This window comes from Bombina bombina, chromosome 4, assembly GCF_027579735.1.
Source record: "Bombina bombina isolate aBomBom1 chromosome 4, aBomBom1.pri, whole genome shotgun sequence".
Taxonomy (NCBI): domain Eukaryota; kingdom Metazoa; phylum Chordata; class Amphibia; order Anura; family Bombinatoridae; genus Bombina; species Bombina bombina.
This window is the reverse complement of record NC_069502.1, coordinates 564,798,564-564,825,792: the sequence shown is the minus strand read 5'-3', so window position 1 is coordinate 564,825,792 and position 27,229 is coordinate 564,798,564. Positions and strand designations below refer to the sequence as shown.

At 41.9% G+C, this 27,229-nt stretch overlaps 1 protein-coding gene across 1 annotated transcript in view; it reads left to right on the top strand.

Annotated features, from left to right (window-relative positions):
* Positions 1 to 27,229, top strand: part of RNGTT (RNA guanylyltransferase and 5'-phosphatase) — a 1,295,116-nt gene that overhangs the window by 228,990 nt on the left and 1,038,897 nt on the right. Inside the window, exon 8 of the mRNA XM_053710532.1 lies at positions 23,700 to 23,801. Coding sequence (XP_053566507.1) covers positions 23,700 to 23,801 — 102 coding nt within the window. The remainder of the gene's footprint in view (positions 1 to 23,699; positions 23,802 to 27,229) is intronic.

Genomic DNA, 27,229 nt, shown 5'->3' with positions numbered 1-27,229 from the left:
AATACTTTTAAGGCTTTAAGTTACTGTGGTGAAATTTTGGTGAATTTTTTCACATATTCAGTAATAAAGTGTGTTCAGCTTAAAATTTAAAGGGACAGTAACGGTTTTATTGTAAAACGTTTTTTGTGCTTTGTTGACAAGTTTAAGCCTGTTTAACATGTCTGAACCATCAGATAACGATGTTCTATATGTATGAAAGCCAATGTGTCTCCCCTTTTAAATATATGTGATATATTTGTGTCATAATGTCCAAACAAAGTAGGGATAATAATGCCATAGATATGATATTGCCCAAGATGATTCCTCTAATGAGGGGAGTAAGCATGGTACTGCATCATCCCCTTCTGTGTCTACACCAGTTTTGCCCACACAAGAGGCCCCTAGTACATCTAGTGCGCCAATACTTATTACCATACAACACTTAATGGCTGTAATGGATAATTCTATTGCATGCATTTTTTCCAAAATGCCTACTTATCAGAGAAAGCGTGATTGCTCTGTTTTAAACACTGAAGAGCAAGAGGACGCTGATGATATCTGTTCTGACATACCCTCACACCTATCTGAAGGGGCCAGGAGGGAGGTTTTGTCTGAGGGAGAAATTTCAGATTCAGGGAAAATTTCTCAACAAGCAGAACCTGATATTGTAACTTTTAAATTTAAATTAGAACATCTCCACGCACTACTTAAGGAGGTATTATCTACTCTGGATGATTGTGACAATTTGGTCATTCCAGAGAAATTAGGTAAGATGGACAAGTTCCTAGAGGTTCCGGTGCCCCCCGATGTTTTTCCTATACCCAAGCGGGTGGCGGACATAGTAAATAAGGAGTGGGAAAGGCCCGGCATACCTTTTGTCCTCCCCCTATATTTAAGAAATTATTTCCTATAGTCGACCCCAGAAAGGACTTATGGCATACAGTCCCCAAGGTCGAGGGGGCGGTTTCTACTCTAAACAAACGCACTTCTATTCCTATAGAAGATAGTTGTGCTTTCAAGATCCTATGGATTTAAGGTTAGAGGGTTTGCTTAAAAAGATGTTTGTTCAGCAAGGTTACCTTCTACAACCAATTTCATGCATTGTTCCTGTCACTACAGCTGCGTGTTTCTGGTTCGAAGAACTAGAAAAGTCGCTCAATAAAGAATCTTCGTACGAGGAGGTTTTGGACAGAGTTCAAGCTTTTAAATTGGCTAACTCTTTTATTTTAGATGCCGCTTTGCAATTAGCTAGATTAGCGGCAAATAATTCAGGGTTTGCTATCGTGGCGCGCAGAGCGCTTTTGCTTAACATCCCTTTCAAGGGTAAAACACTGTTTGGCCCTGACTTGAAAGAGATTATTTCAGACATCACTGGGGGAAAGGGCCACGCCCTTCCTCTGGATAGGTCTTTTAAGGCTAAAAATAAACCAAATTTTCGTCCCTTTCGCAGAAACGGACCAGCCTCAAATTCTACACCCTCTAAGCAAGAGGGTAATACTTCTCAAACCAAGCCAGCCTGGAGGCCGATGCAAGGCTGGAACAAGGGTAAGCAGGCCAAGTCACCTGCCACTGCTACCAAAACAGCATGAAGTATTTGCCCCCGATCTGGGACCGGATCTGGTGGGGGGCAGACTTTCTCTCTTTGCTCAGGCTTGGGCAAGAGATGTTCAGGATCCTTGGGCGCTAGAAATAGTTTCTCAAGGTTATCTCCTGGAATTCAGGGAACTACTCCCAAGGGGAAGGTTCCACAGGTCTCAATTATCTTCGAACAGGCATTCTTACACTGTGTAGAAGACCTGTTAAGCATGGGAGTGATTCATCCTGTTCCATTAGGAGAACAAGGGATGGGTTTTTACTCCAACCTGTTCATAATTCCCAAAAAAGAGGGAACATTCAGACCAATTTTAGATCTCAAGATTCTAAACAAGTTTCTAAGGGTTTCATCGTTCAAAATGGAAACCATTCGAACGATCCTTCCTACCATCCAGGAAGGTCAATTCATGACCACGGTGGACTTAAAGGATGCGTACCTACGTATTCCTATCCACAAGGAACATTTTCGGTTCCTAAGGTTCGCCTTTCTGGACAAGCATTACCAGTTTGTGGCACTTCCATTCGGATTAGCCACTGCTCCAAGGATTTTCACAAAGGTACTAGGGTCCCTTCTAGCGGTGCTAAGACCAAGGGGCATTGCAGTAGTACCTTACTTGGACGACATCCTGATTCAAGTGTCGTCTCTGTCAAAAGCAAGGGCTCATACGGACATTGTCCTAGCCTTTCTCAGATCTCACAGGTGGAAAGTGAACATAGAAAAAAGTTCTCTGTCCCCGTCAACAAGAGTTCCCTTCTTGGGAACAATAATAGTTTCCTTAGAAATGAAGGTTTTTCTGACAGAGGCCAGAAAATCAAAACTTCTAAGCTCTTGTCAGGTACTTCATTCTGTTCTTCTTCCTTCCATAGCGCAGTGCATGGAAGTAATAGGTTTGATGGTTGCGGCAAGGGACATAGTTCCTTTTGCACAAATTCATCTAAGACCATTACACCTGTGCATGCTCAGACAGTGGAATGGGGATTATACAGACTTGTCTCCGACGATACAAGTAGATCAAATAACCAGAGATTCACTCCGTTGGTGGCTGACCCTGGACAACCTGTCACAGGGAATGAGCTTCCGCAGACCAGAGTAGGTCATTGTCACGACCGACGCCAGTCTGGTGGGCTGGGGCGCGGTCTGGGAGCCCCTGAAAGCTCAGGGTCTATGGTCTCGGGAAGAATCTCTTCTCCCGATAAACATTCTGGAACTGAGAGCGATATTCAATGCTCTCAAGGCTTGGCCTTGACTAGCAAAGGCCAAATTCATAAGGTTTCAATCAGACATCATGACGACTGTTACATATATCAACCATCAGGGGGAAACAAGGAGTTCCCTGGCGATGGAGGAGCACCCGGGGGAGTGGGAACTCCATCTGGAAATCTTTGCCCAAATAACTCAATTATGGGGCATTCCAGACATGGTTCTGATGGCCTCTCGTCAGAACTTCAAGGTCCCTTGTTACGGGTCCAAATCCAGGGATCCCAAGGCGACTCTATTGGATACAATAGTAGCACCTTGGATCTTCAACCTAGCTTATGTATTCCCACCGTTTCCTCTCATTCCCAGGCTGTTAGCCAGGATCAATCTGGAGAGGGCTTCGGTGATCTTGATAGTTCCTGTGTGGCCACGCAGGACTTGGTATGCAGACCTGGTGAATGTGTCATCGGCTCCACCATGGAAGCTACCTTTGAGACAGGACCTTCTTATTCAGGGTCCATTCGAACATCCGAATCTGGTTTTCCTCCAACTGACTGCTTGGAGTTTGAACGCTTGATTTTATCAAAGCGTGGGTTTTCAGATTCTGTAATAGATACTCTTATTCAGGCTAGAAAGCCTGTAACTAGAAAAATTTACCATAATATATGGAAAAAATATATCTGTTGGTGTGAATCTAAAGGATTCCCATGGAACAAGATAAAAATTCCTAAGATTCTTTCCTTTCTACAAGAAGTTTTGGAGAAAGGATTTTCTGCAAGTACAGATCTCTGCTTTATCTGTTTTACTTCACAAAAGGCTGGCAGCTGTGCCAGACGTTTAAGCGTTTGTTCAGGCTCTGGTTAGAATCAAGCCTGTTTACAGACCTTTGACTCTTCCCTGGAGTCTTAATCTAGTTCTTTCAGTTCTTCAAGGGGTTCCGTTTGAACCCTTACATTCCGTAGATATTAAGTTATTATCTTGGAAAGTTTTGTTTTAGGTTGCAATTTCTTCCGCTAGAAGAGTTTCTGAGTTATCTGCTCTGCAGTGTTCTCCGCCCTATCTGGTCCATGCAGATAAGGTGGTTTTACGTACTGAGCCTGGTTTTCTTCCGAAGGTTGTTTCCAACAAAAATATTAACCAGGAGATAGTTGTACCTTCTTTGTGTCCGAATCCAGTTTCATAGAAGGAACGTTTGTTACACAATTTGGACGTTGTCCGTGCTCTAAAATTCTATTTAGAGGCTACTGAAGATTTTAGACAAACATCTTCTTTGTTTGTTGTTTATTCTGGTTAAAGGAGAGGTAAAAAAGCAACTTCTACCTCTCTTTCCTTTTGGTTTAAAAGCATCATCAGATTGGCTTTTGAGACTGCCGGACGGCAGCCTCCTGAAAGTATCACAGCTCACTCCACTAGGGCTGTGGCTTCCACATGGGCCTTCAAGAATGAGGTTCCTGTTGACCAAATTTTTTTTTTAAATTATATACTTTTGCTTCTTCGGAGGCTATTTTTGGGAGAAAGGTTTTGCAAGCCGTGGTGCCTTCCGTTTGGGTGACCTGATTTGCTCCCTCCCTTCATCCGTGTCCTAAAGCTTTGGTATTGGTTCCCACAAGTAAGGATGACGCCGTGGACCGGACACACCTATGTTGGAGAAAACAGAATTTATGCTTACCTGATAAATTACTTTCTCCAACGGTGTGTCCGGTCCACGGCCCGCCCTGGTTTTTTAATCAGGTCTGATGAATTATTTTCTCTAACTGCAGTCACCACGTTACCATATGGTTTCTCCTATATATATTTCCTCCTGTCCGTCGGTCGAATGACTGGGGTAGGCGGAGCCTAGGAAGGACTATATGGCCAGCTTTGCTGGGCTCTTTGCCATTTCCTGTTGGGGAGGAGAATATCCCACAAGTAAGGATGACGCCGTGGACCGGACACACCGTTGGAGAAAGTAATTTATCAGGTAAGCATAAATTCTGTTTTTCTATGATCTTAGCAGAAGTAACTAAGATCCACTGCCGTTCTCACATATGTCTGAGGAGTGAGGTAACTTCAGAGGGAGAATGGCGTGCAGGGTATCCTGCAATAAGGTATGTGCAGTTAAGTTTTTCTAGGGATGGAATTTGCTAGAAAATGCTGCTGATACCGGATTAATGTAAGCTAAAGCCTAAATACAGTGATTTAATAGCGATTAGTATCAGGCTTGCTATCAGAGGTATATACTCTGATTAATGTGCAATATAAAACGTTTGCTGGCATGTTTAATCGTTTTTATATATGCTTTGGTGATAAAACTTTATTTTTGCCTAGAAACAGTTTCCTGAGGCTTTCCACTGTTATAGTATAAAAGTTACAGTTGGTGCAGTTAAAATTACAAACAGTGACATTCAGCTTCCCTCAGCAGTCCCCTGCATGCTATAGGACATCTCTGAAGGGCTCAAAAGGCTTCAAAAGTAGGAGCTGTGGCAGTTGTTATGACTGTTTAAAAAACATATTTTTCGTTTTGTTAATCTGTTTTTTGTATTAAGGGGTTAATCATCCATTTGCAAGTGGGTGCAATGCTCTGCTAACTTGTTACATACACTGTAAAATTTCGTTAGTTTAACTGCCTTTTTTCACTGTTATTTCAAATTTTGGCAAAATTTGTTTCTCTTAAAGCACACGTTTTTTTATATTGCTTGTTACCTTGATTTAAAGTGTTTTCCAAGCTTGCTAGTCTTATTGCTAGTCTGTATAAACATGTCTGACATAGAGGAAACTCCTTGTTCATTATGTTTAAAAGCCATGGTGGAACCCCATAGGAGAATGTGTACTAAATGTATTGATTTCACTTAAACAATAAAGATCAGCTGTTATCTTTAAAAGAATTATCACCAGAGGATTCTGACGAGGGGGAAGATATGCCGACTAACTCTCCCCACGTGTCGGACCCTTTGACTCCCGCTCAAGGGACTCACGCTAAAATGGCGCCAAGTACATCAAAGACGCCCATAGCGATTACTTTGCAGGACATGGCGGCAATCATGGATAATACCCTGTCAGCGGTATTAGCCAGACTGCCTGAATTCAGAGGAAAGCGCGATAGCTCTGGGCTTAGACGTAATACAGAGCGTGCAGATGTTTTAAGGCCCATGTCTGATACTGCGTCACAATATGCAGAAGCTGAGGAAGAGCTTCAGTCTGTGGGTGACGTCTCTGACTCGGGGAAACCTGATTCAGATATGTCTACTTTTAAATTTAAGCTTGAGAACCTCCGGGTGTTGCCTGGAGAGGTTTTAGCTGCTCTGAATGACTGTGACACAATTGCAGTGCCAGAGAAATTGTGTAGACTGGATAAATACTACGCAGTGCCGGTGTGTACTGACGTTTTTCCAATACCTAAAAGGTTTACAGAAATTATTACTAAGGAGTGGGACAGACCCGGTGTGCCGTTTCCCCCCCTCCTATTTTTAAAAAAATGTTTCCAATAGACGCCACCACACGGACTTATGGCAGACGGTCCCTAAGGTGGAGGGAGCAGTTTCTACTTTAGCAAAGCGTACCACTGTCCCTGTCGAGGACAGTTGTGCTTTTTCAGATCCAATGGATAAAAAATTAGAAGGTTACCTTAAGAAAATGTTTATTCAACAAGGTTTTATCCTGCAGCCCCTTGCATGCATTGCTCCTGTCACTGCTGCTGCGGCGTTCTGGTTTGAGTCTCTGGAAGAGGCCTTTCAGACAGCTGCTCCATTGACTGAAATACTTGACAAGCTTAGAACACTTAAGCTAGCTAATTCTTTTGTTTCTGATGCCATTGTTCATTTGACTAAACTAACGGCTAAGAATTCTGGATTCGCCATCGAGGCGCGTAGCGAGCTATGGCTTAAATCTTGGTCAGCTGACGTGACTTCAAAGTCTAAATTACTTAACATTCCCTTCAAGGGGCAGACCCTATTCGGGCCTGGTTTGAAGGAAATTATTGCTGACATTACTGGAGGTAAGGGTCATACCCTTCCTCAGGACAGGGCCAAATCAAGGGCCAAACAGTCTAATTTTCGTGCCTTTCGAAACTTCAAGGCAGGTGCCACATCAACTTCCTTTGCTACAAAACAAGTGGGAACTTTTGCGCAATCCAAGCCGGCCTGGAAATCTAACCAGGCCTGGAGCAAAGGCAAGCAGGCCAGAAAGCCTGCTGCTGCCTCTAAGACAGCATGAAGGAACGGCCCCCTATCCGACAACGGATCTAGTAGGGGGCAGACTTTCTCTCTTCGCACAGGCGTGGACAAGAGATGTTCAGGATCCCTGGGCGTTGGAGATCATATCTCAGGGATATCTTCTGGACTTCAAAGCTTCCCCCCCACAAGGGAGATTTCACCTTTCGAGATTATCTGTAAACCAGATAAAGAGGCATTCTTACGCTGTGTGCAAGACCTCCTAATAATGGGAGTGATCCATCCAGTTCCACAGATGGGACAAGGACAGGGATTTTATTCAAATCTGTTTGTGGTTCCCAAAAAAGAGGGAACCTTCAGACCAATTTTGGATCTAAAGATCTTAAACAAATTCCTCAGAGTTCCATCGTTCAAAATGGAAACTTTTCGGACAATCCTACCTATGATCCAGGAGGGTCAGTACATGACCACAGTGGATTTGAAGGATGCTTACCTACACATACCGATTCACAAAGATCATCATCGGTTCCTAAGGTTTGACTTTCTAGACAGGCATTACCAGTTTGTGGCTCTTCCCTTCGGGTTAGCTACAGCCCCAAGAATTTTTACAAAGGTTCTGGGGTCTCTTCTGGCGGTCCTAAGACCACGGGGCATAGCAGTGGCCCCTTATCTAGACGACATCCTGATACAGGCGTCAAACTTCCAAATTGCCAAATCTCATACGGACATAGTGTTGGCATTTCTGAGGTCGCATGGGTGGAAAGTGAACGAGGGAAAGAGTTCTCTATCACCCCTCACAAGGGTTTCCTTCCTAGGAACTCTGATAGATTCTGTAGAAATGAAAATTTACCTGACGGAGTCCAGGTTATGAAAGCTTCTAAATTCCTGCCGTATTCTTCACTACATTCCGCGCCCTTCGGTGGCTCAGTGCATGGAAGTGATCGGCTTAATGGTAGCGGCTATGGACATAGTGCCATTTGCGCGCCTACATCTCAGACCGTTGCAATTATGCAAGCTCAGTCAGTGGAATGGGGATTACACAGATTTGTCCCCTCTGCTAAATCTGGATCAAGAGACCAGAGATTCTCTTCTCTGGTGGCTATCTCGGGTCCATCTGTCCAAAGGTATGACCTTTCGCAGGCCAGATTGGACAATTGTAACAACAGATGCCAGCCTTCTAGGTTGGGGTGCAGTCTGGAATTCCCTGAAGGCTCAGGGATCGTGGACTCAGGAGGAGAAACTCCTCTCAATAAATATTCTGGAGTTAAGAGCAATAGTCAATGCTCTTCTAGCTTGTCCTCAGTTAGCAACCCTGAGGTTCATCAGATTTCAGTCGGACAACATCACGACTATGGCTTACATCAACCATCAAGGGGGGACCAGGAGCTCCCTAGCGATGTTAGAAGTCTCCAAGATAATTCGCTGGGCAGAGACTCACTCTTGCCATCTATCAGCGATCCATATCCCAGGTGTAGAGAACTGGGAGACGGATTTTCTAAGTCGTCAGACTTTTCATCCGGGTGAGTGGGAACTCCATCCGGAGGTGTTTGCTCAATTGGTTCATCGTTGGGGCACACCAGAATTGGATATCATGGCGTCTCGCCAGAACGCCAAGCTTCCTTGTTACGGATCCAGGTCCAGTGACCCAGAAGCAACGCTGATAGATGCTCTAGCAGCACCGTGGTTCTTCAACCTGGCTTATGTGTTTCCACCGTTTCCTCTGCTCCCTCGACTGATTGCCAAAATCAAACAGGAGAGAGCATCAGTGATCTTAATCGGGCCTGTGTGGCCACGCAGGACCTGGTATGCAGACCTGGTGGACATGTCATTTTTTCTACCTTGGCCTCTGCCTCTGAGACAAGACCTTCTACTACAAGGTCCTTTCAATAATCCAAATCTAATTTCTCTGAGACTGACTGCCTGGAGATTGAACGCTTGATTTTATCAAGGCGTGGCTTCTCCGAGTCAGTCATTGATACCTTAATACAGGCACGAAAGCCTGTAACCAGGAAAATCTACCATAAGATATGGCGCAAATATCTTCATTGGTGTGAATCCAAGATTTACTCATGGAGTAAGGTTAGGATTCCTAGGATATTGTCCTTTCTCCAAGTGGGTTTGGATAAAGGATTATCAGCTAGTTCTTTAAAGGGACAGATTTCTGCTCTGTCTATCCTTTTGCACAAGCGTCTGGCAGAGGTTCCAGACGTCCAGGCATTTTGTCAGGCTTTGGTTAGAATTAAGCCTGTGTTTAAACCTGTTGCTCCTCCATGGAGCTTAAACTTGGTTCTTCAAGGAGTTCCGTTTCAACCCCTTCATTCCATTGATATCAAACTTTTATCTTGGAAAGTTCTGTTTTTGATGGCTATTTCCTCGGCTCGTAGAGTCTCTGAGTTATCAGCTTTACAATGTGATTCTCCTTATCTGATTTCCCATACAGATAAAGTAGTTCTGTGTACAAAACCTGGGTTTTTACCTAAGGTATTTTCCAACAAGAATATCAATCAAGAGATTGTTGTTTCATCATTGTGTCCTAATCCTTCTTCAAAGAAGGAACGTCTTTTACATAATTTGGACGTAGTCCGTGCTTTAAAGTTTTACTTACAAGCGACTAAAGATTTTCATCAAACATCTTCCCTGTTTGTTGTTTACTCTGGACAGAGGAGAGGTCAGAAGGCTTCAGCGACCTGTCTTTCTTTTTGGCTTCGGAGCGTAATACGCTTAGCCTATGAGACTGCTGGACAGCAGCCCCCTGAAAGGATTACAGCTCATTCTACTAGAGCTGTGGCTTCCACCTGGGCCTTTAAAAATGAGGCTTCTGTTGAACAGATTTGCAAAGCAGCGACTTGGTCTTCGCTTCATACCTTTTCAAAATTTTACAAATTTGATACTTTTGCTTCTTCGGAGGCTATTTTTGGGAGAAAGGTTCTACAGGCAGTGGTTCCTTCCGTTTAAGTACCTGCCTTGTCCCTCCCTTCATCCGTGTACTTTAGCTTTGGTATTGGTATCCCACAAGTAATGGATGATCCGTGGACTGGATACACCTAACAAGAGAAAACATAATGTATGCTTACCTGATAAATTTATTTCTCTTGTGGTGTATCCAGTCCACGGCCCGCCCTGTCTTTTTAAGGCAGGTCTAAATTTTAAACTACAGTCACCACTGCACCCTATGGTTTCTCCTTTCTCAGCTAGTTTCGGTCGAATGACTGGATATGGCAGTTAGGGGAGGAGCTATATAGCAGCTCTGCTGTGGGTGATCCTCTTGCAACTTCCTGTTGGGAAGGAGAATAACCCACAAGTAATGGATGATACGTGGACTGGATACACCACAAGAGAAATAAATTTATCAGGTAAGCATAAATTATGTTTTTATGCGTGCGTTATAACGCTCATTTTATGCGTGTGTTATAACGGAGTCTGGTTTATTCCATCTCCTACTGAATTCCGGATCTATCACTAGAGTGTCGGCTCCTGCTCAGAGAGAACCCAGGTCGTCAGGCAGGTAGGCACCTCAGCTAAGCTGCTGAGGTACAGAGGTGATCTACAGTACTGTTTAGGCTTGCTGTCATTACTGCAGATAAGAAATAAAAAAGTTAACGTTTAAATTTTAAAGTAACAGTAATGTTTTTTCTGCTTTAAATTTTGAATCAAAATGTGATCATTTTATTTGATATTTGGACCCATTGTGAGTCAGAATGGACCAAGAGGCTGTGCACAACGTCACTTGTACTTTGTGTTTTAATGCCAATGTGGAATCACCAATCCCTTTCTGTTCCTCATGCATTTAGAGAACTTTAAATTACAGGGATAGACTTTTTTTCTGAGCCAACATTTTCTGAGGAGGATGCTGTTCAGGAGTCTAATGTCAATGTTCAATATATGCCTCAGCTTTCTCCTCAAGCGTCCCATCTTGTTGCACCCACACATGCAGTGCCCTGCGCTTCCGCTTTAACTCCCCCCAGGAGTTACATTGCAAGACATCGCTTCTCTCATGTCCTCTGCGGTTTCTGATGCATTATCTGCCTTTCCCATGTTGCAGGGGAAGAGCAAGAGGAAGAGTAGACATTCAGTAGGTGAGGTTACTGACGCAGTTGTTGCTATTTCGGATGTTCCTTCCCAGAAACCTGAGGAGGAGGATCCTTCGGTAGCATCTGAGGATGAAATCTCAGACTCTGATAGTGTAATTCCTACTGCTGATACTGAAGTTGTATCCTTCAGGTTTAAGCTTGGGCACCTATGTCTGTTACTTAAGGAGGTTTTAGCTACATTAGGCAACAGCGACACTATGGCCGTAGTTAATCCGAAGAAATCCAGTAAAGTAAACAAATATTTTGAGGTACCTTCCTCGGTAGAGGTTTTTCCTGTACCAGATCGAGCTTCTGAGATCATTGCTAAGGAGTGGGAGAGACCAGGTATACCTTTTTCTCCATCTCCTATATTTAAAAAGATGTTTCCCATAGCTGACTCTGTCAAGGAGGCTTGGCAAACAGTCCCCAAGGTGGACTGTTGGACCCTGGCCAAGAGAACTACTATCCCCATAGAGGATAGTTGTGCCTTTAAAGATCCTATGGACAAAAAATTAGAGGGGTTAGTCAAAAAGATGTATGTACACCAAGGTTTACAATGGCAACCGGCTGTATGCATTGCTACCGTCACTAGTGCGGCGGCATACTCTTGATGAGATCCAGGATAGGATAAAAGCTCTTAAGTTGGCTAATTCCTTTATTACTGATGCTTCCCTACAGGTTATTAAACTAGGAGCTAATATTTCAGGATTTTCTGTTCTAGCCCGCAGAGCCTTATGGTTAAAGCCTTGGTCTGCGGATGTATCATCTAAGTCTAAACTTTTAGCGATTCCTTACAAAGGGAAGACCTTGTTTGGACCCGGCTTGACGGAAATAATCTCTGATATTACGGGAGGTAAGGGTCATCTTCTCCCTCAGGGTAAGAGAAATAAGCAAAAGGGACGTCAGAGTAATTTTCGTTCCTTTTCGAAATTTCAAAGGAAATTTTTCCGCTTCCAAGCAAGAACAGTCTAAACCTTCCTGGAGACCCATTCAGTCTTGGAACAAGGAAAAACAATTCAAGAAGCCTGTTGTGGAATCAAAGACAGCATGAAGGGCATGCCCCCGATCTGGGACCGAATCTTTTAGGGGGCAGGTTTTCCTTCTTCGCTCAGGCTTGGGTTCGAGATGTTCAGGATCCCTGGGCAGTGAACATAGTGTCCTAGGGATACAAACTAGAGTTCAAAAGTTTTCCTCCCAGAGACAGGTTTCTGCTTTCAAGATTATCTATAGACCAGACAACAAGAGAGACATTCTTACACTGTGTACGGGACCTCTCCGACCTGGGAGTAATAGTCCCTGTTCCAATGCAGGAATGGGGTCTGTGGTTTTATTAGAATCTGTTTGTGGTTCCCAAAAAGGAAGGAACTTTCAGGCCAATTTTAGATCTCAAGAGTCTAAACAAATTTCTCAGAGTACCGTCCTTCAAGATGGAAACTATTTGTTCCATTCTTCCTTTGGTCCAAGAGGGTCAATTTATGACAACGGTGGATTTAAAAGACGCGTACCTGCATGTTCCCATTCACAGGGATTCACAAGTTTCTAAGGTTTGCCTTTCTAGACAAGCACTTACTTTCGGTCTTGCCACAGCTCCCAGAATTTTCTCAAAGGTTCTGGGATCTCTGTTGGCCGTGCTCCGATTACGGGGCATTGCAGTGGCGCCCTATCTGGACGACATCCTGGTCCAGGCGCCATCCTTTCAACAAGCAAGGTCCCACACGGAAAAGTTGTTATCCTTCCTGCGATCTCACGATTGGAAGATAAATTTGGAAAAGACGTCCATAGTTCCAAATACAAGGGTAACTTTCTTAGGGACCATAATAGATTCCCTATCAATGAAGATTTTTTTGACAGAAGTCGGGAAATCAATCAAAGATTTCAGATTCTTGCCTAGCGCTTCAGTCCGCTCCTTGGCCATCAGTGGATGGAGGTAATCGGGCTGATGGTGGCGGCAATGGACATCATCCCGTTCACTCGTTTCCACCTCAGACCTCTGTAGTTAAACATGTTCAGTCAATGGAACGGAGATTATGCAGATTTGTCTCCACAAATTCTACTGGAGCAGGAGACAAGGGATTCTCTTCAATGGTGGTTGTCTCAGGATCATCTCTCCCAGGGAACATGCTTTCACAGACCCACCTGGGTGATTGTGACAACAGATGCCAGCCTTCTAGGATGGGGAGGAGTCTGGGGCTCCCTAAAGGCTCAGGGAGTTTGGACTCGGTCAGAGTCTGTCCTGCCTATAAACATTCTGGAGCTGAGAGCGATCTTCAATACTCTTCTGGCCTGGACCCAGTTAGCCTCGGCCCAGTTTATCAGGTTCCAGTCAGACAACATAACTTCAGTGGCTTACATCAATCATCAGGGAGGAACGCGGAGTTCCTTAGCAATGACAGAGGTAGCCGAGATAATTTGGTGGGCCGAGACTCACTCTTGCTGTCTGTCGGCGATCCACATACCAGGGGTGGACAACTGGGAGGCAGACTTCCTAAGCAGACAGACCTTTCACCTGGGGGAGTGGGAACTTCCTTCATCCAAATCTAGTTTCTCTGAAGCTGACTGCTTGGAGATTGAACGCTTAATTTTATCCAAGCAGGGATTTTCAGATTCGGTCATTGAGACCATGATCCAGGCTCGTAAACCTGTGACTAGAAAAATTTACCATAAGAAATGGCATAAATACCTATATTGGTGTGAATCCAAGGGCTACTCTTGGAGTAGAGTTAGGATTCCTAGGTTTGGAGAAGGGATTGACAAGTTCCCTAAAGGGTCAAATATCTGCCTTGTCTATTTTTTTACATAAACGTCTGGCAGACGTTCCAGACGTGCAGTCAGGATCAGGCCTGTGTTCAAACCAGTTACTCCTCCCTGGAGTCTTAATTTAGTTCTTAAGGTTCTTCAAGGGGCTCCGTTTGAGCCTATGCATTCCTTAGATATTAAGTTTTAATCTTGGAAAGTTTTGTTTCTAGTGGCTATTTCTACTCGTAGAGTTTCAGAGCTCTCAGGATTACAGTATGAGTCACCTTACCTTATTTTTCATTCGAATAAGGTAGTGTTACGTACAAAGTTAGGTTTTCTTCCTAAAGTTGTTTCTGACCGGAACATTAATCAAGAGATTGTGGTTCCTTCATTGTGTCCTAATCCTTCTTCTCAGAAGGAACGACTTCTTCACAATTTAGACGTGGTTCGCGCTCTAAAATTTTACTTACAGGCGACCAAGGATTTTCATCAGTCCTCTGCCTTGTTTGTGGTTTTCTCTGGAAAACGTAAGGGCCAGAAAGATACAGCTACTTCTCTTTCCTTTTGGCTGAAGAGTATCATTCTTTTTGCTTATGAAACTGCTGGACAGCATCCTCCAGAGAGAGTTACGGCTCATTCCACGAGGGCTGTTGCTTCCTCATGGGCATTAAAAAATTAAGCTTCTGTGGAACAGATTTGCAAGGCTGCAACTTGGTCCTCTCTTCACACTTTTTCAAAGTTCTATAAATTTGACACTTTTGCCTCAGCTGAGGCCGCTTTTGGGAGAAAGGTTCTTCAAGCAGTGGTGCCTTCCGTTTAGGTTCCCTGTCTTGTCCCCCCCTTATCATCTGTGTAGTCTAGCTTGGGTATTGATTCCCAATAGTAATTAGATGATCCGTGGACTCATTGTGTCATTAAAAAGAAAATAAAATTCATGCTTACATGATAAATGTATTTCTTTTTTGACACAATGAGTCCACAGCCCGCCCTGTTCTATAGACAGGTTGTTTGTTTGTTATAAACTTCAGACACCTCTGGATCTTGTTGCTTCTCCTTTACTTCGGTCGAATGACTGGAGTGGGAGGGAAGGGAGGTGATATTTAACAGCTTTGCTGGGGTGCTCTTTGCCGCCTCCTGCTGGGCAGCAGTGATATTCCCAATAGTAATTAGATGATCCGTGGACTCATCGTGTAAAAAAAGAAATACATTTATCAGGTAAGCATAAATTTTCTTTTTAGGATTGTTAAAAAATAGTTAAATGTGAATAACTTTAGGTATGTTTTATCAAGTGTCCTGAAATTTTAAGAATGTTTGAATAGATAAATTATTGTATTGCGGTAAGTGGGGGGGGGGGGGTTTGTAACCAAACCCCCCCCCCCCCACTTACCGCAATACAATAATTTATCTATTCAAACATTCTTAAAATTTCAGGACACTTGATAAAACATACCAAAAGTTATTCACATTTAACTATTTTTTAACAATCCTAAAAAGAAAATTTATGCTTACCTGATAAATGTATTTCTTTTTCATCTACATTCGATTTTGTACGTTAAGCCACATTAAGCTCCTCAAAAAACAAGCTTAATGTCACTCATTTGCCTTGTGGGACACCAAAATCCATGAAACTTCTAGGATAGGCTTGGATAGTGGAAATCTTGGGTTGTGCAAAATTATTATTAATTTTTCAAGAATCATTATCTAAAAAGCAAAGTTCTACATTTTAGAAGTAAAAATAAGCAGGCAATGTATTATTTAAATGGGACAAGACTTAACCAAACAGAGGAAGAAAGGGATTTGGGAGTAGTAATAGATAACAAGCAAAAGATGGATGCACAATGCAGGGCAGCGACTTCAAAGGCTAATACGATACTAGCATGTATTAAAAGAGGCATTGATTCAAGGGAGGAAAGCATAATTCTGTCACTATATAAATCCCTGTTAAAACCTCACCTTGTGTATGGAGTGCAGTTCTGGGGACCGATTGCAAAAAAAGCTATTGGAGAACTAGAAAAAGTTCAGAGAAGGGCCACAAAGCTAATAAGGGGAATGGAGAATTTAAGCTATAAGGAGAGGCTAGCCAAACTGGGTCTGTTTACCCTAGAAAAAAGGCGCTTGAGAGGTGACATGATTACTTTATATAAATATATTCAAGGCCCATATACAGAGATGGCAGAAGCTCTGTTTATTCCAAGAAATTGATTGTGACAAGAGGTCACAATTTAAGGTTGGAGGAAAGGAAATTTAGACTTTTTTCATTGTAAGAGCAATAAAATTGTGGTACTAATTACCAAAGGAGGTAGTGAATGCCAATTCCCTAGATACATTTAAAATTTGTTTGGATACATTTCTGACTAGAAACAAAATTCATGGATATGATTGCTTGTATTAAATGGGTCACCTTTTAGTGGGATTAATTTAAGTACAACTTGAGCTTTTTTTTTTTTAGATTTGTATAGGTTGAACTTGATGGACTTCGCTCTAATTTCAACCTCATCTACTATGTTAGTACCGGGAATCTTAGAGAAAACCTTGCCCAAAGGACCAGAGAATTTTTATCATTTTTGCTATCACTCTATTTAAACAGAAATAGACCTCTTGTTTTTAATTTACCTATCAAAACTATATATATATATATATTTGCTAATTGTAGCTGCACACCATATTTCTGATTTTTCCGGCAGTAAAGGTGTTAGTTAGCTGGTAAGGGTTATAGTATTGTAATATAGGTATTACCCTCCCAACTGACACTTCCCACCTCCCTGATCCCTATCTTATCCCTCCCAAACAGCTGTCTCCTCCCCCACCCACACTACTCACCACCATCTTAGGTACTGACAGTCGGTCTGCCACTAAGCAGTTTAGTGCTTTTTTTCATTTTTCATTATTTTTGTATATATATTTTTTTCTGCAGTGTAAGGATCCCACTTTGACCTTCCTATACCCTGATCCCTCCCAAACGGCACTCTAACCCTCCCCCTCCCAGTAGTGGCAACCATCTTACTAATATTTTTTTTCTGTAGCGTAGTGGTTTCCCCTTCTCATCTCTCCCTCTCTTTGCTATCATTTAATAGCTCCCTCCACACTTTGATTTGACATTTTTCTGTAGTGTAGCTTTATATCTCTCCCTTTCCCTACCAAACTTTGGATCCATAGTCTAGCGTCCCTCCTCTCCAGCCCCCTCCCAACCCTTCTCCGCCACTGAGCCGTCTCTATTCACCATGCACTTCTTGGCCGCCTACCCTCATTGTTACTGTTTGTAATACGGTAACCATGTGATTGCTGTGATTTGCTATCACAGCGATCTCATGACTGCCCTGGCCTCTGATTGACCACAGTCACACTGCCTCAGTTGCAAAGTCTAAGAAGGGAGACAAGCCTCCTAAGGCTCTCAGTCCCTCTGAGCCGTCTACCTCTCAGGACTCGGCGCCCCGTGAGATTACTACCCTTGCTACATTATCCACTCCACATGCAGTTCCCCGTAGCACATCTAATCCTCCATCCGGAGGGGGCCTTCTTCCTGCGAACTTTGCAGCGCAGTTACAAACGCCGGTGTCTGTGGCCCTCAGTGCATTAACTCTCTCTAACAAACGGAAGAGAAAGGTTAAACATAGCTCTCCTGACCCAGAGTCATTTAAATATTTATCGGATTTAGCTATTATGTCCCAGTTATCGGATGATGAGTTAACCTCTGTAGCTTCAGAGGGTGAACTTTCTGGGTCGCAGTCCTTAGTGTCTAAGCCTCCTGCTGCGGAGAAACCGTCCTTTAGATTTCAAATTGAGCACTTGCGGTTTTTATTAAAGGAGGTTCTGTCTACGTTAGAGGTTAAATTGTGAAAAATAGAGAATAAGTAAGGGCGCTGATATCCGCTAAAGGGATCGTAATTGATTGTCAGCGGTGATATACCAATTTATTTATTAGGCCTATGGGAATTTATATATGTGATTGACTAATTGCCTGAGTGCAGAGAATGGTGCAAAGCATTAAAATAATAAAATAATTTTGTGAGTACCGTAGATGAAATATATAAACCGGGTTATGTTGATTCAATCTATTTATTCAGATTGACAGTGGTATAAGTTCATAGGTAAAACAAGTCACACAGCTTGACGCGTTTCGCTCTATACAGAGCTTTATCAAGATCACCCGGGTTATATATTTCATCTACGGTACTATTTGACCATTTCTTGGATACCTGCTTGGTCTCATTATAACTGCGTGCAAAGCACTAAGTGCAGTTGTCCTCATTGATCAACATTTAACGAAAAAACAAACTTCAAACATATGATACAAAGTAACGGGTTTTTCCGGAAGGCACCCTCCCACAGAAGAGTGTTGATGTCAGACGCCGAGCACAGACAGCATAGCGGGGAGAACTCCGGTGTAACTGTGAGCAGATTTGATACTACAGTTCAATAAATCTGAAAAACTGTAAGTAGAATTGCTTTGAAATATTCCGGTAACTCCAACTGAAGGTTTGCATTTTAAAAAATCTGTTCAAGTTTGGACTTTATCATATGTCACAATTTTTACTGCGTGCATAGCACTAAGAGCAGTCTATCAATCTCTAAGAAAATACTTTAACTCAAGAACTACCTCGATTTGAACCATCTTAGTATGAACTATTTTTCACTGGGCTAAAACAGCCACACAAAGTTTGAAGTAAATAAAGGTTAAAATTGGGACATCAAGTAGTGGCTTTGTTCAAGGAATTTCAAGTTGGAATATTGAAACATATGAACTTTATTTTCAACTAATCTATAAAGGAATAAATATCGCCTTATAAGATCATAGCTGTGAAAATAAATGTAACAATAGATTATTCCCAAATATAGTTAGATATTATACAGTTAGACATTATTGGTTATGTATAATTTATACATCTAACATTGTTTTTAACCCCTTAATGACCACAATGTACCCTGTATGTCACTGGTCGTTAAGGGTTTTTTCAGGACATAATAGCACAAGTCTAGCAAGAACACGCTATCAATGCCCTCCCTCCAGCAGGCTTTGTGGAATAGAGCAGTCTCAACGCTGGTGGCAAGACCACGCTATAAAACAATCACGTGCCAAAAAAAGGCCAGCGACATACAGGGTACGTCGCTGGTCCTTAAGGGGTTAACAATACTTTTATTATCTAATTATCAAGTTATATCCGTTTTTAACATATCTGGGAGACGTCCCATAGCCACATCAGCTATTGAATGGTATTTACAACTTATGTTTATTAATTGTTCCTTTTAAATATCTTTTAATAAAATGTATAACATTGCAATTCTATTTCTCCATTAGTTTTTAAGTTTACATATGCAACTTCCTATACACAGGTTCCAGTAATATCAGGAATACACAAGCACAATTAATCATCCAATTTTTCTTATTTGTTTTCACATATTGTATAACACTACACACGCACATAGCACTTTATATAGTACTAATTAGTCATCAAGTTAAAAATACTTTTGCACTGGTAGTAAGCCCCAAAATTAATTTTCTTCGCTGCATCTAAACACATTGTATTTGAATCATTAATAGAAATTAGAGACTCACAAAATTATTTTATTATTTTAATGCTTTGCACCATTCTCTGCACTCAGGCAATTAGTCAATCACATATATAAATTCCCATAGGCCTAATAAATAAATTGGTATATCACCGCTGACAATCAATTATGATCCCTTTAGCGGATATCAGCGCCCTTACTTATTCTCTATTTTTCACAATTTAACTCTGAAAAGATTGAAGGATCTTTTCTTTATGTAAGAGGCTTGGGATCCTTATAGCTCCAGCGCTCTACTCTCTCATTTATTTGTACGTTAGAGGTTCCAGAGGCCTTGCTGCCTGAAGAACCTATGAATCCTAAATTAGACAGAGTTTACGAAGACAGGAAAGTTCCTTTGACTTTTCCTGTGCTGGTTAAGATGGCGAACATTATTAAGAACGAGTTGTTTTTGGTCCCGGATTCTCAACTGAATTTGTGGGGCTCCATTCCTAAGGTGGATGATGCTATCTCTACGCTTTCTAAACTACCTACTACACTACTTGAGGATAGTTTTTCGTTCAGAGAGCCGTTGGATAAGAAAATGGAAACTTTTCTGAGAAAGATGTTTCAACATATGGGATTTTTGTTTCAACCGGCAGCTGCAGTTGCTGCGGTTGCCGGAGTGGCTACCTACTGGTGCAACTTTGTCGGAACTCATTGAGGTGGAGTCTCCCCTCTAGGATATTCAAGACAGAATTAAAGCTCTGAGAATTGCTAATTCTTTTATCTGTGATGCGAACATGCAAATTATTCGCTTAAATGCAAAGGCTTCTGGCTTTGCGGTCCTAGCCCGCCGGGTGCTGTGGTTGAAGTCTTGCTCTGCGGATATGACTTCAAGGGAAAGATTTTATTTGGTCCAGGACTGGACTCCATTATTACCGGAGGCAAGGGTGCCTTCCTACCGCAAGATAAGAACAACAAGTATAAGGGATGACAATCTTCTAATTTTCATTCCTTTTGTTCCTCCTTCAAGCCCGAGCAACCCAAGAGTACTTGGAAGCCGGCTCAGTCCTGGAATAAATCCAAGCAAAATAAGAAGCCAGCCGAAAACAAATTGGCATGAAGGGGCGGAATCGTATAGTGTAGGGGGCAGACTGTCTCTTTTTTCAGACATCTTGTTCAAGTACGTACAGGATCCCTGGGTCCTGGAGGTGGTATCTCAGGGATACAAGATAGGCTTCAAATCTCATCTGCCAAGAAGCAGATTCCTTCTCTCGAATATGTCTACCAGACCAGAAAAGAGGGATGCCTTTCTAGGATGCGTTCGGAATCTAGCCTCCTTAGGTGGTGTTGTCCCGGTGCCTATCGAAGAAAAAGGTTAGGGGTTTTATTCAAAACTTTTCGTGGCCCCAAAGAAGGAGGGAACTTTCCGCCCAATTCTGGACCCAATGTGCTTAAACAAATTTCTCAGTGTCCCTTCCTTAAAGATGGAGACCATAAAGTCCATCTTTCCTTTAATTCAGGAAGGCCAGTTTATGACCACTATAGATCTGAAGGATGCTTACCTTCATGTTCCAAACCACAGGGAACACTTTCAGTTACTGAGGTTTGCATTCCTGGACCAGCACCTCCAGTTCATTGTTCTTCCGTTTAGCCTAGCTACTGCTCCAAAAATCTTTACAAATGTTCTGGGGGCTCTTCTAGCCGTTGCCAGAACTTAGGGTATTGCAGTAACTTCATATTTGGACGATATTCTAATGCAATCACCATCCTTTCGTCTTGCGGAAGAATTATCGGAGTACCTTCTCAGTCTTCTTCGATCACATGGATGGAAGATAAACTAAAAGAGTTCTCTTATCCCAAGTACCAGGGTGCAATTCCTGGGTACGATATTTCTAACAGACCAGCTAACTTCGTCATGTCTTGCCCTCTGGACCTCCTTGAGTCCCTCTGTGGCTCAGTGTATGAAGGTGATTGGTCTCATGGTGTCCTGCATAGACCTCCATTCCTTTTGCCAGGTTCCGTCATTCAGATCTGTCTCAACATATTGTTTTAGACAGCCGGTCGAGAGATTCGCTCTCTTGGTGGCTCTGTCCAGATCATGCTTCTTAAGACCATCCTGGGAGATTGTGTCTATGGACGCAAGCCTATCCGAATGGGGAGCTATTTAGGGCACCAGGAAGGCACAGGGGTTGTGGACTCAGGAGGAGTTTTCCCACCCTATCAATATTTTGGAACTACGGGCAATCTTCAAGGCCTTGAAGGCTTGGCCACTTCTGGGTTTATCCCAGTTTATCAGATTCCAATCGGACAATATAACCTCTGTGGCTTACATCAACCAATTAGGGGGGGAACGAGAAGTTCCTTGGCGATGAAGGAAGTATCTCATATTCTGGAGTGGGCGGAGGCCCAGAGCTGTTCACTGTCAGCGATACACATTCCGGGTGTGGACAACTGGGAGGTGAATTTTCTCAGCAGGCAATCCTTCCATCCAGGGGAATGGTCTCTCCATCCCGAGGTGTTTGCCGAGATGTGCAGCAAGTGGGGGACGCCGGAGTTAGATGGCGTCCTGTCTCAATACCAAGCTACCCAGGTATGGGTCGAGGGATCCCCAAGCGGATCTAATAGATGCACTAACAGTGCCCTGGAGGTTCAAACTCATATCTTTTTCCTCCATTACCACTTCTTTCTCGAGTGGTGGCCTGCATCAAGCAGGAGCGGGTATCAGTAATCCTGATCGCTCCATCGTAGCCGCGAAGGATTTGGTTGGCGGATCTAGTTTTGATGTCCTCATCTCCTCCGTGGAAGTTACCTTGTTGCAGAGACCTGGTGAAACAAGATCCATTTGTTCATCAAAATCTAGATTCTCTGAGGCTGACTGCGTGTAGATTGAATGCTTAGTCTTAGCCAAGAGAGGTTTTCTTGGATAATGTCATTGATACACTTATTCAATCTCGTAAACCAGTTACATCGCGTATATATCACAAGGTGTGCAGGACCTACTTATTCTGGTGTAAAGAGCGTGGTTTTTCCTGGCACAGAGTTAAGGTTGCCAGGATCTTATCTTTTCTCCAGGATTAGCTGGAGAAGGGCCTTTCTGCTAGTTCCCTGAGGGGACAGATTTCGTCCCTATCAGTTTTATTGCACAAGAGACTGGCTGAGCTTCCAGACATGCAGTCCTTTGTTAAGGCTCTGATTAGGATCAGACCTGTGTTTAGATCTGGGGCTCCTTGGAGCCTAAATCTTTTTCTTCAGGTTTTGCAATAGGTTCAGTTTGAGCCTCTGCATTCCGTTGACATTAAATTGTTATCTTGAAAGGTTCTCTTTTTATTGGCTATTGCCTCTGCGTGCAGAGTTTCTGAGATCTCTACTTTGCAATGTGAATCCCCTTATCTGATTTTTTTCATGCAGATAAGGCAGTTTTATGTACTAAATTAGGTTTTCTTCCTAAGGTTGTGTCAGATCGCAACATCAATCAGGAGATTGTGGTTCCTTCCTTGTGTCCTAATCCTTCTTCATCAAAGGAATGCTTACTTCACAATTTGGATGTGGTTTGCGCCTTGAAGTTCTATCTTCAGGCTACTAAGGAGTTTAGACAATCTTCCTCTTTGTTTGTTGTCTATTCAGGGAAGCGTAAGGGGCAGAAGGCTACTTGACTTCCCTATCTTTCTGGTTGAGGAGTGTCATCTGCTTAGCGTATGAGACAGCGGGGTGACAGCCTCCTGATAGGATTACGGCTCATATCACTAGAGCAGTGGCTTCCTCCTGGGCTTTTAAGAACAAAGCCTCTATGGATCAGATTTGTAAGGCGGCTACCTGGTCCTTCTTACACACTTTTCTAAATTTTACAAGTTTGATGTGTTTGCTTCAGCTGAAGCAGCTTTCGAGGAAAAAAGTTTTGCAGGCTGTGGTGCCCTTAGAATAGGGTCCGCCTCTTCCTTTTTGTTCCTTCCTGTTATTCAGTCAGTGTCCTCTGGAGCTTGGGTATAGTTTTCCCAACAGTAAGGAATAAAGCCGTGGACTCTCCCTATCTTAGGAAGGAAAACATAATTTATGCTTACCAGATAAATTATTTTCCTTCCGGATAGGTAGAGTCCATGGCCCCCGCCCGTTTTTTCTTGTCTATGGGCGGTCCCCTATTATTTATTTTATCCTTCTGGCACCATTTATACCCTAATGTTTCTCCTACTTTTCCTTGTTCCCTTGGCAGAATGACTGGGGAAATGAGGAAGTGGGAGGGATATTTAAGCCTTTGGCTGGGGTATATTTGACTCCTTTCAGCGCAGATTACATAGATTGTAATACGTTATCATATTGTTCTTGCAGCAATAGCAAATTATGAAGCATATAATACAGAGATATGACTCATCTAATAAAAATAAATAATAATAAAAAAAAAAGATTTCTATCTATCTATCTATCTATCTATCTATCTATCTTAAACAATTTTGTTGCTACCCAGTTAAAAAAAATGCAATTGCCTTGTAGATCTGGGTTCCCTGGAGCACAGCCGGTATCCATGGACAGAAAAAATATCAAATTTATGGAGCAGAAGTCCTATAAAGTAAGCTGGAAAGCAGATGGTACACGGTGAGTTTTGCTTTGAAAGAAAATTGCATCTATATTCCAGTTTACAATAACCATGTCAGTATAAGTTATATGTGCTAGTTATTGAAAATGCCACTGTGAAGTTAACACAGCAGTTTATATAACAATTTATTTTTCTCAGGTTTATAAACAATTTCTTATAGGAAATGTTCACTTCTATGTTAAATTAAGTATTTATTTATTTTGGTTATGCTGTAAACTGCCACAAAAATACTAGAAACTGTTCAGCTATGGTAAGGTCATTCCCCCACGAGGGTTTGAGCATAAAAAAATAAAAGCCCCAAAATGTTATAATTTAGTAACAATAATTGTGTTTGGATACATCTAATTATATAATTTATTTCTGCAAGTATGGTTGTGAAAAAAATAAAAACAACAACAGTGGCCTATGTTGAGAAGATTTAAATTGTATAGATGAATTTAGCACCTAAATCATTTTTTTCTTCTGTCTTATAGGGACACTAAACACCTGCTGCAAATTCTGCAAATTAACTTCTGCTTTTAATTCATAAATGTACTCCAAATCTAGTATAAAGGATTTTTAGGCAGTCTGTGCAGCTTACCCCCAGTATATTCAAGAAGAGTGTTGTCCAACAGAATGGTGATACTGAGCTCAATGCTGCTATGTATGCCGCCATGTTGTAACACACGTTGCTCACAGGCACAGCAGTCAGGTGATGTGTATGGCAGATAATTGTATAAATCAAGTTAAGAGAAGGATTATCAGAATGCTCCCTCACTGTGATGCTAATCGAGTGCTGTATAAACATCATATGTGCCTCATTTATATAAATAAACATTCAGTTTGTGCATTCATTGTTTTAAAATCAAAGCAGTCAAAACTTTTTCTGCGGTAGAAGAAATACGTCTGCACTATTGAGTGCACAGCTAGAGGAATGTTTGTTTTTGCAAATAGCAAGCTACACGGGGAGGAGGGGGAGAGGCATGCTTGCAGCTGAATAACGCTGTATTTACATTTCTTTCATGTAATTGGCAAGAGTCCATGAGCTAGTGACGTATGGGATATACATTCCTACCAGGAGGGGCAAAGTTTCCCAAACCTCAAAATGCCTATAAATACACCCCCACCACACCCACAATTCAGTTTTACAAACTTTGCCTCCTATGGAGGTGGTGAAGTAAGTTTGTGGTAGATTTCTACGTTGATATGCGCTTCTTAGCATGCTGAAGCCCGGTTCCTCTCAGAGTGCAGTGAATGACAGAGGGATCTGAAGGGAGTATTACCTATTGAATGCAATGCTCATCCTAACGGGGATCTATTTCATAGGTTCTTTGTTATCGGTCGTAGAGATTCATCTCCTACCTCCCTTTTCAGATCGACAATATACTCTTATATACCATTACCTCTACTGATTCTCGTTTCAGTACTCTATGTAGATGAGTGTCTTTTGGTAAGTATGTTTTCTTTTACTTATGACACTCTCAGCTATGGTTTGGCACTTTATATGTAAAGTTCTAAATATATGTTTTATACTTATATTTGCCATGATTCAGGTTAATCAGTATATTTCCTTCTTACAGACTGTCAGTTTCATTTTGGGAAATGCATATGAAAAAATTATTTCTTACCTGAAAGTTTTTCAAATTGACTTTCTTTTCTAAATTGCAGGCTGTTAGGCTCGCGGGAGCGCAAAATGCTATAATTTATTGCGTCATTTTTTGCCGCAAGACTTTTTTGGAGCGAGAATTAAGTTTGTTGACATAATGACGTAATTTCTGGCGTCTTAGTTGGCGCCGAGAGTTTTCACATAGTTGCGTCATCTATGACGCTCGTGTTTGTTGCAGACGTTTTTGGCGCCAGAAAAAATTTTGTCAGTTGTGGGCGTCATCCTTGGCGCCAGATTCTTGACATTACTTAAGTCATTATTTCTTTTTGCTTCTGGTTTCCAGAGGGTTATTCTGTTTGCATTTTTTCCCATTCCTGAAACTGTCATATAAGGAAATTGATAATTTTGCTTTATATGTTGTTTTTTTCTATTACATATTGCAAGATGTCTCAAACTGATCATGTTTCAGAATCTACTACTGGAAACCTGCTGCCTGATGTCGGTTCTACCAAACCTAAGTGCATTTGTTGTAAACTTGTGGTAACTGTTCCTCCGGCTGTAGTTTGTGTTAGTTGTCATGATAAACTTTCAAAAGCAGACAATATTTCCATTAGTAGTAATCCATTACCTGTTGTTGTTCCTTCAACATCTAATGTTCAAGATATTCCTGTTAATGTGAGAGAATTTGTTTCTAATTCTATTCAGAAGGCCCTGTCTGTAATAGCACCTTCTAATAAACGTAAAAGGTCTTTTTAAAACTTCTCATAAATTCGATGAATTTTTAAATGACCGACACATTCTGATTTATTTATCTCTGATGAGGATCTATCTGGTTCAGAAGATTCTGCCTCAGATATTGACACTGACAAAACTTCATATTTATTTAAAATGGAATATATTTGTTCTTTATTAAAAGAGGTGTTGATTGCATTAAATATGGAGGAGACTAGTCCTCTTGATATTAAAACCAGTAAACGTTTAAATTAATTTTTTAAACCTCATGTAGTAGTTATTCCAGAGGTTTTTCCAGTTCCTGATGCTATTTCAGATGTAATTTCTAGGGAATGGAATTGTCTGGGTACTTCATTTACTCCTTCTTCAAGGTTTAAGAAACTGTACCTTTTGCCGACTGATAGATTGGAGTTTTGGGAAAAGATCCCCAAAGTTGATGGGGCTATCTCTACTCTTGCAAAGCGTACTACTATTCCTACGGCAGATAGTACTTCTTTTAAAGATCCTTTAGATAGGAAGTTTGAATCTTATCTAAGGAAGGCTTATTTATGTTCAGGTCATCTTCTTAGGCCTGCTATTTGTTTGGCTGATGTTGCTGCGGCTTCAACTTTTTGGTTGGAAACTTTAGCGCAACAAGTACCAGATCCTAATGTGTATAGCACTGTTAAGCAAATTCAACATGCTAATAATTTCATTTGTGATGCCATTTTTGATATCATTAGAATTGATGTCAGGTATATGTCTTTAGCTATTTTAGCTAGAAGAGCTTTATGGCTTAAATCTTGGAATGCGGATATGACTTCTAAGTCAACGTTGCTATCTCTTTTTTTCCAAGGTAATAAATTATTTGGTTCTCAGTTGGATTCTATTATTTCAACTGTCACTGGGGGGAAGGGAGCCTTTTTGCCTCAGGATAAAAAATCTAAGGGTAAATTTAGGGCTAACCGTTTTCGTTCCTTTCGTCAGAATAAGGAACAGAAACCTGACCCTTCCCCTAAAGGAACGGTTTCCAATTGGAAGCCTTCTCCAGTCTGGAATAAATCCAAGCCTTTTAGAAAATCAAAATCAGCCCCCAAGTCCGCATGAAGGTGCGGCCCTCATTCCAGCGCA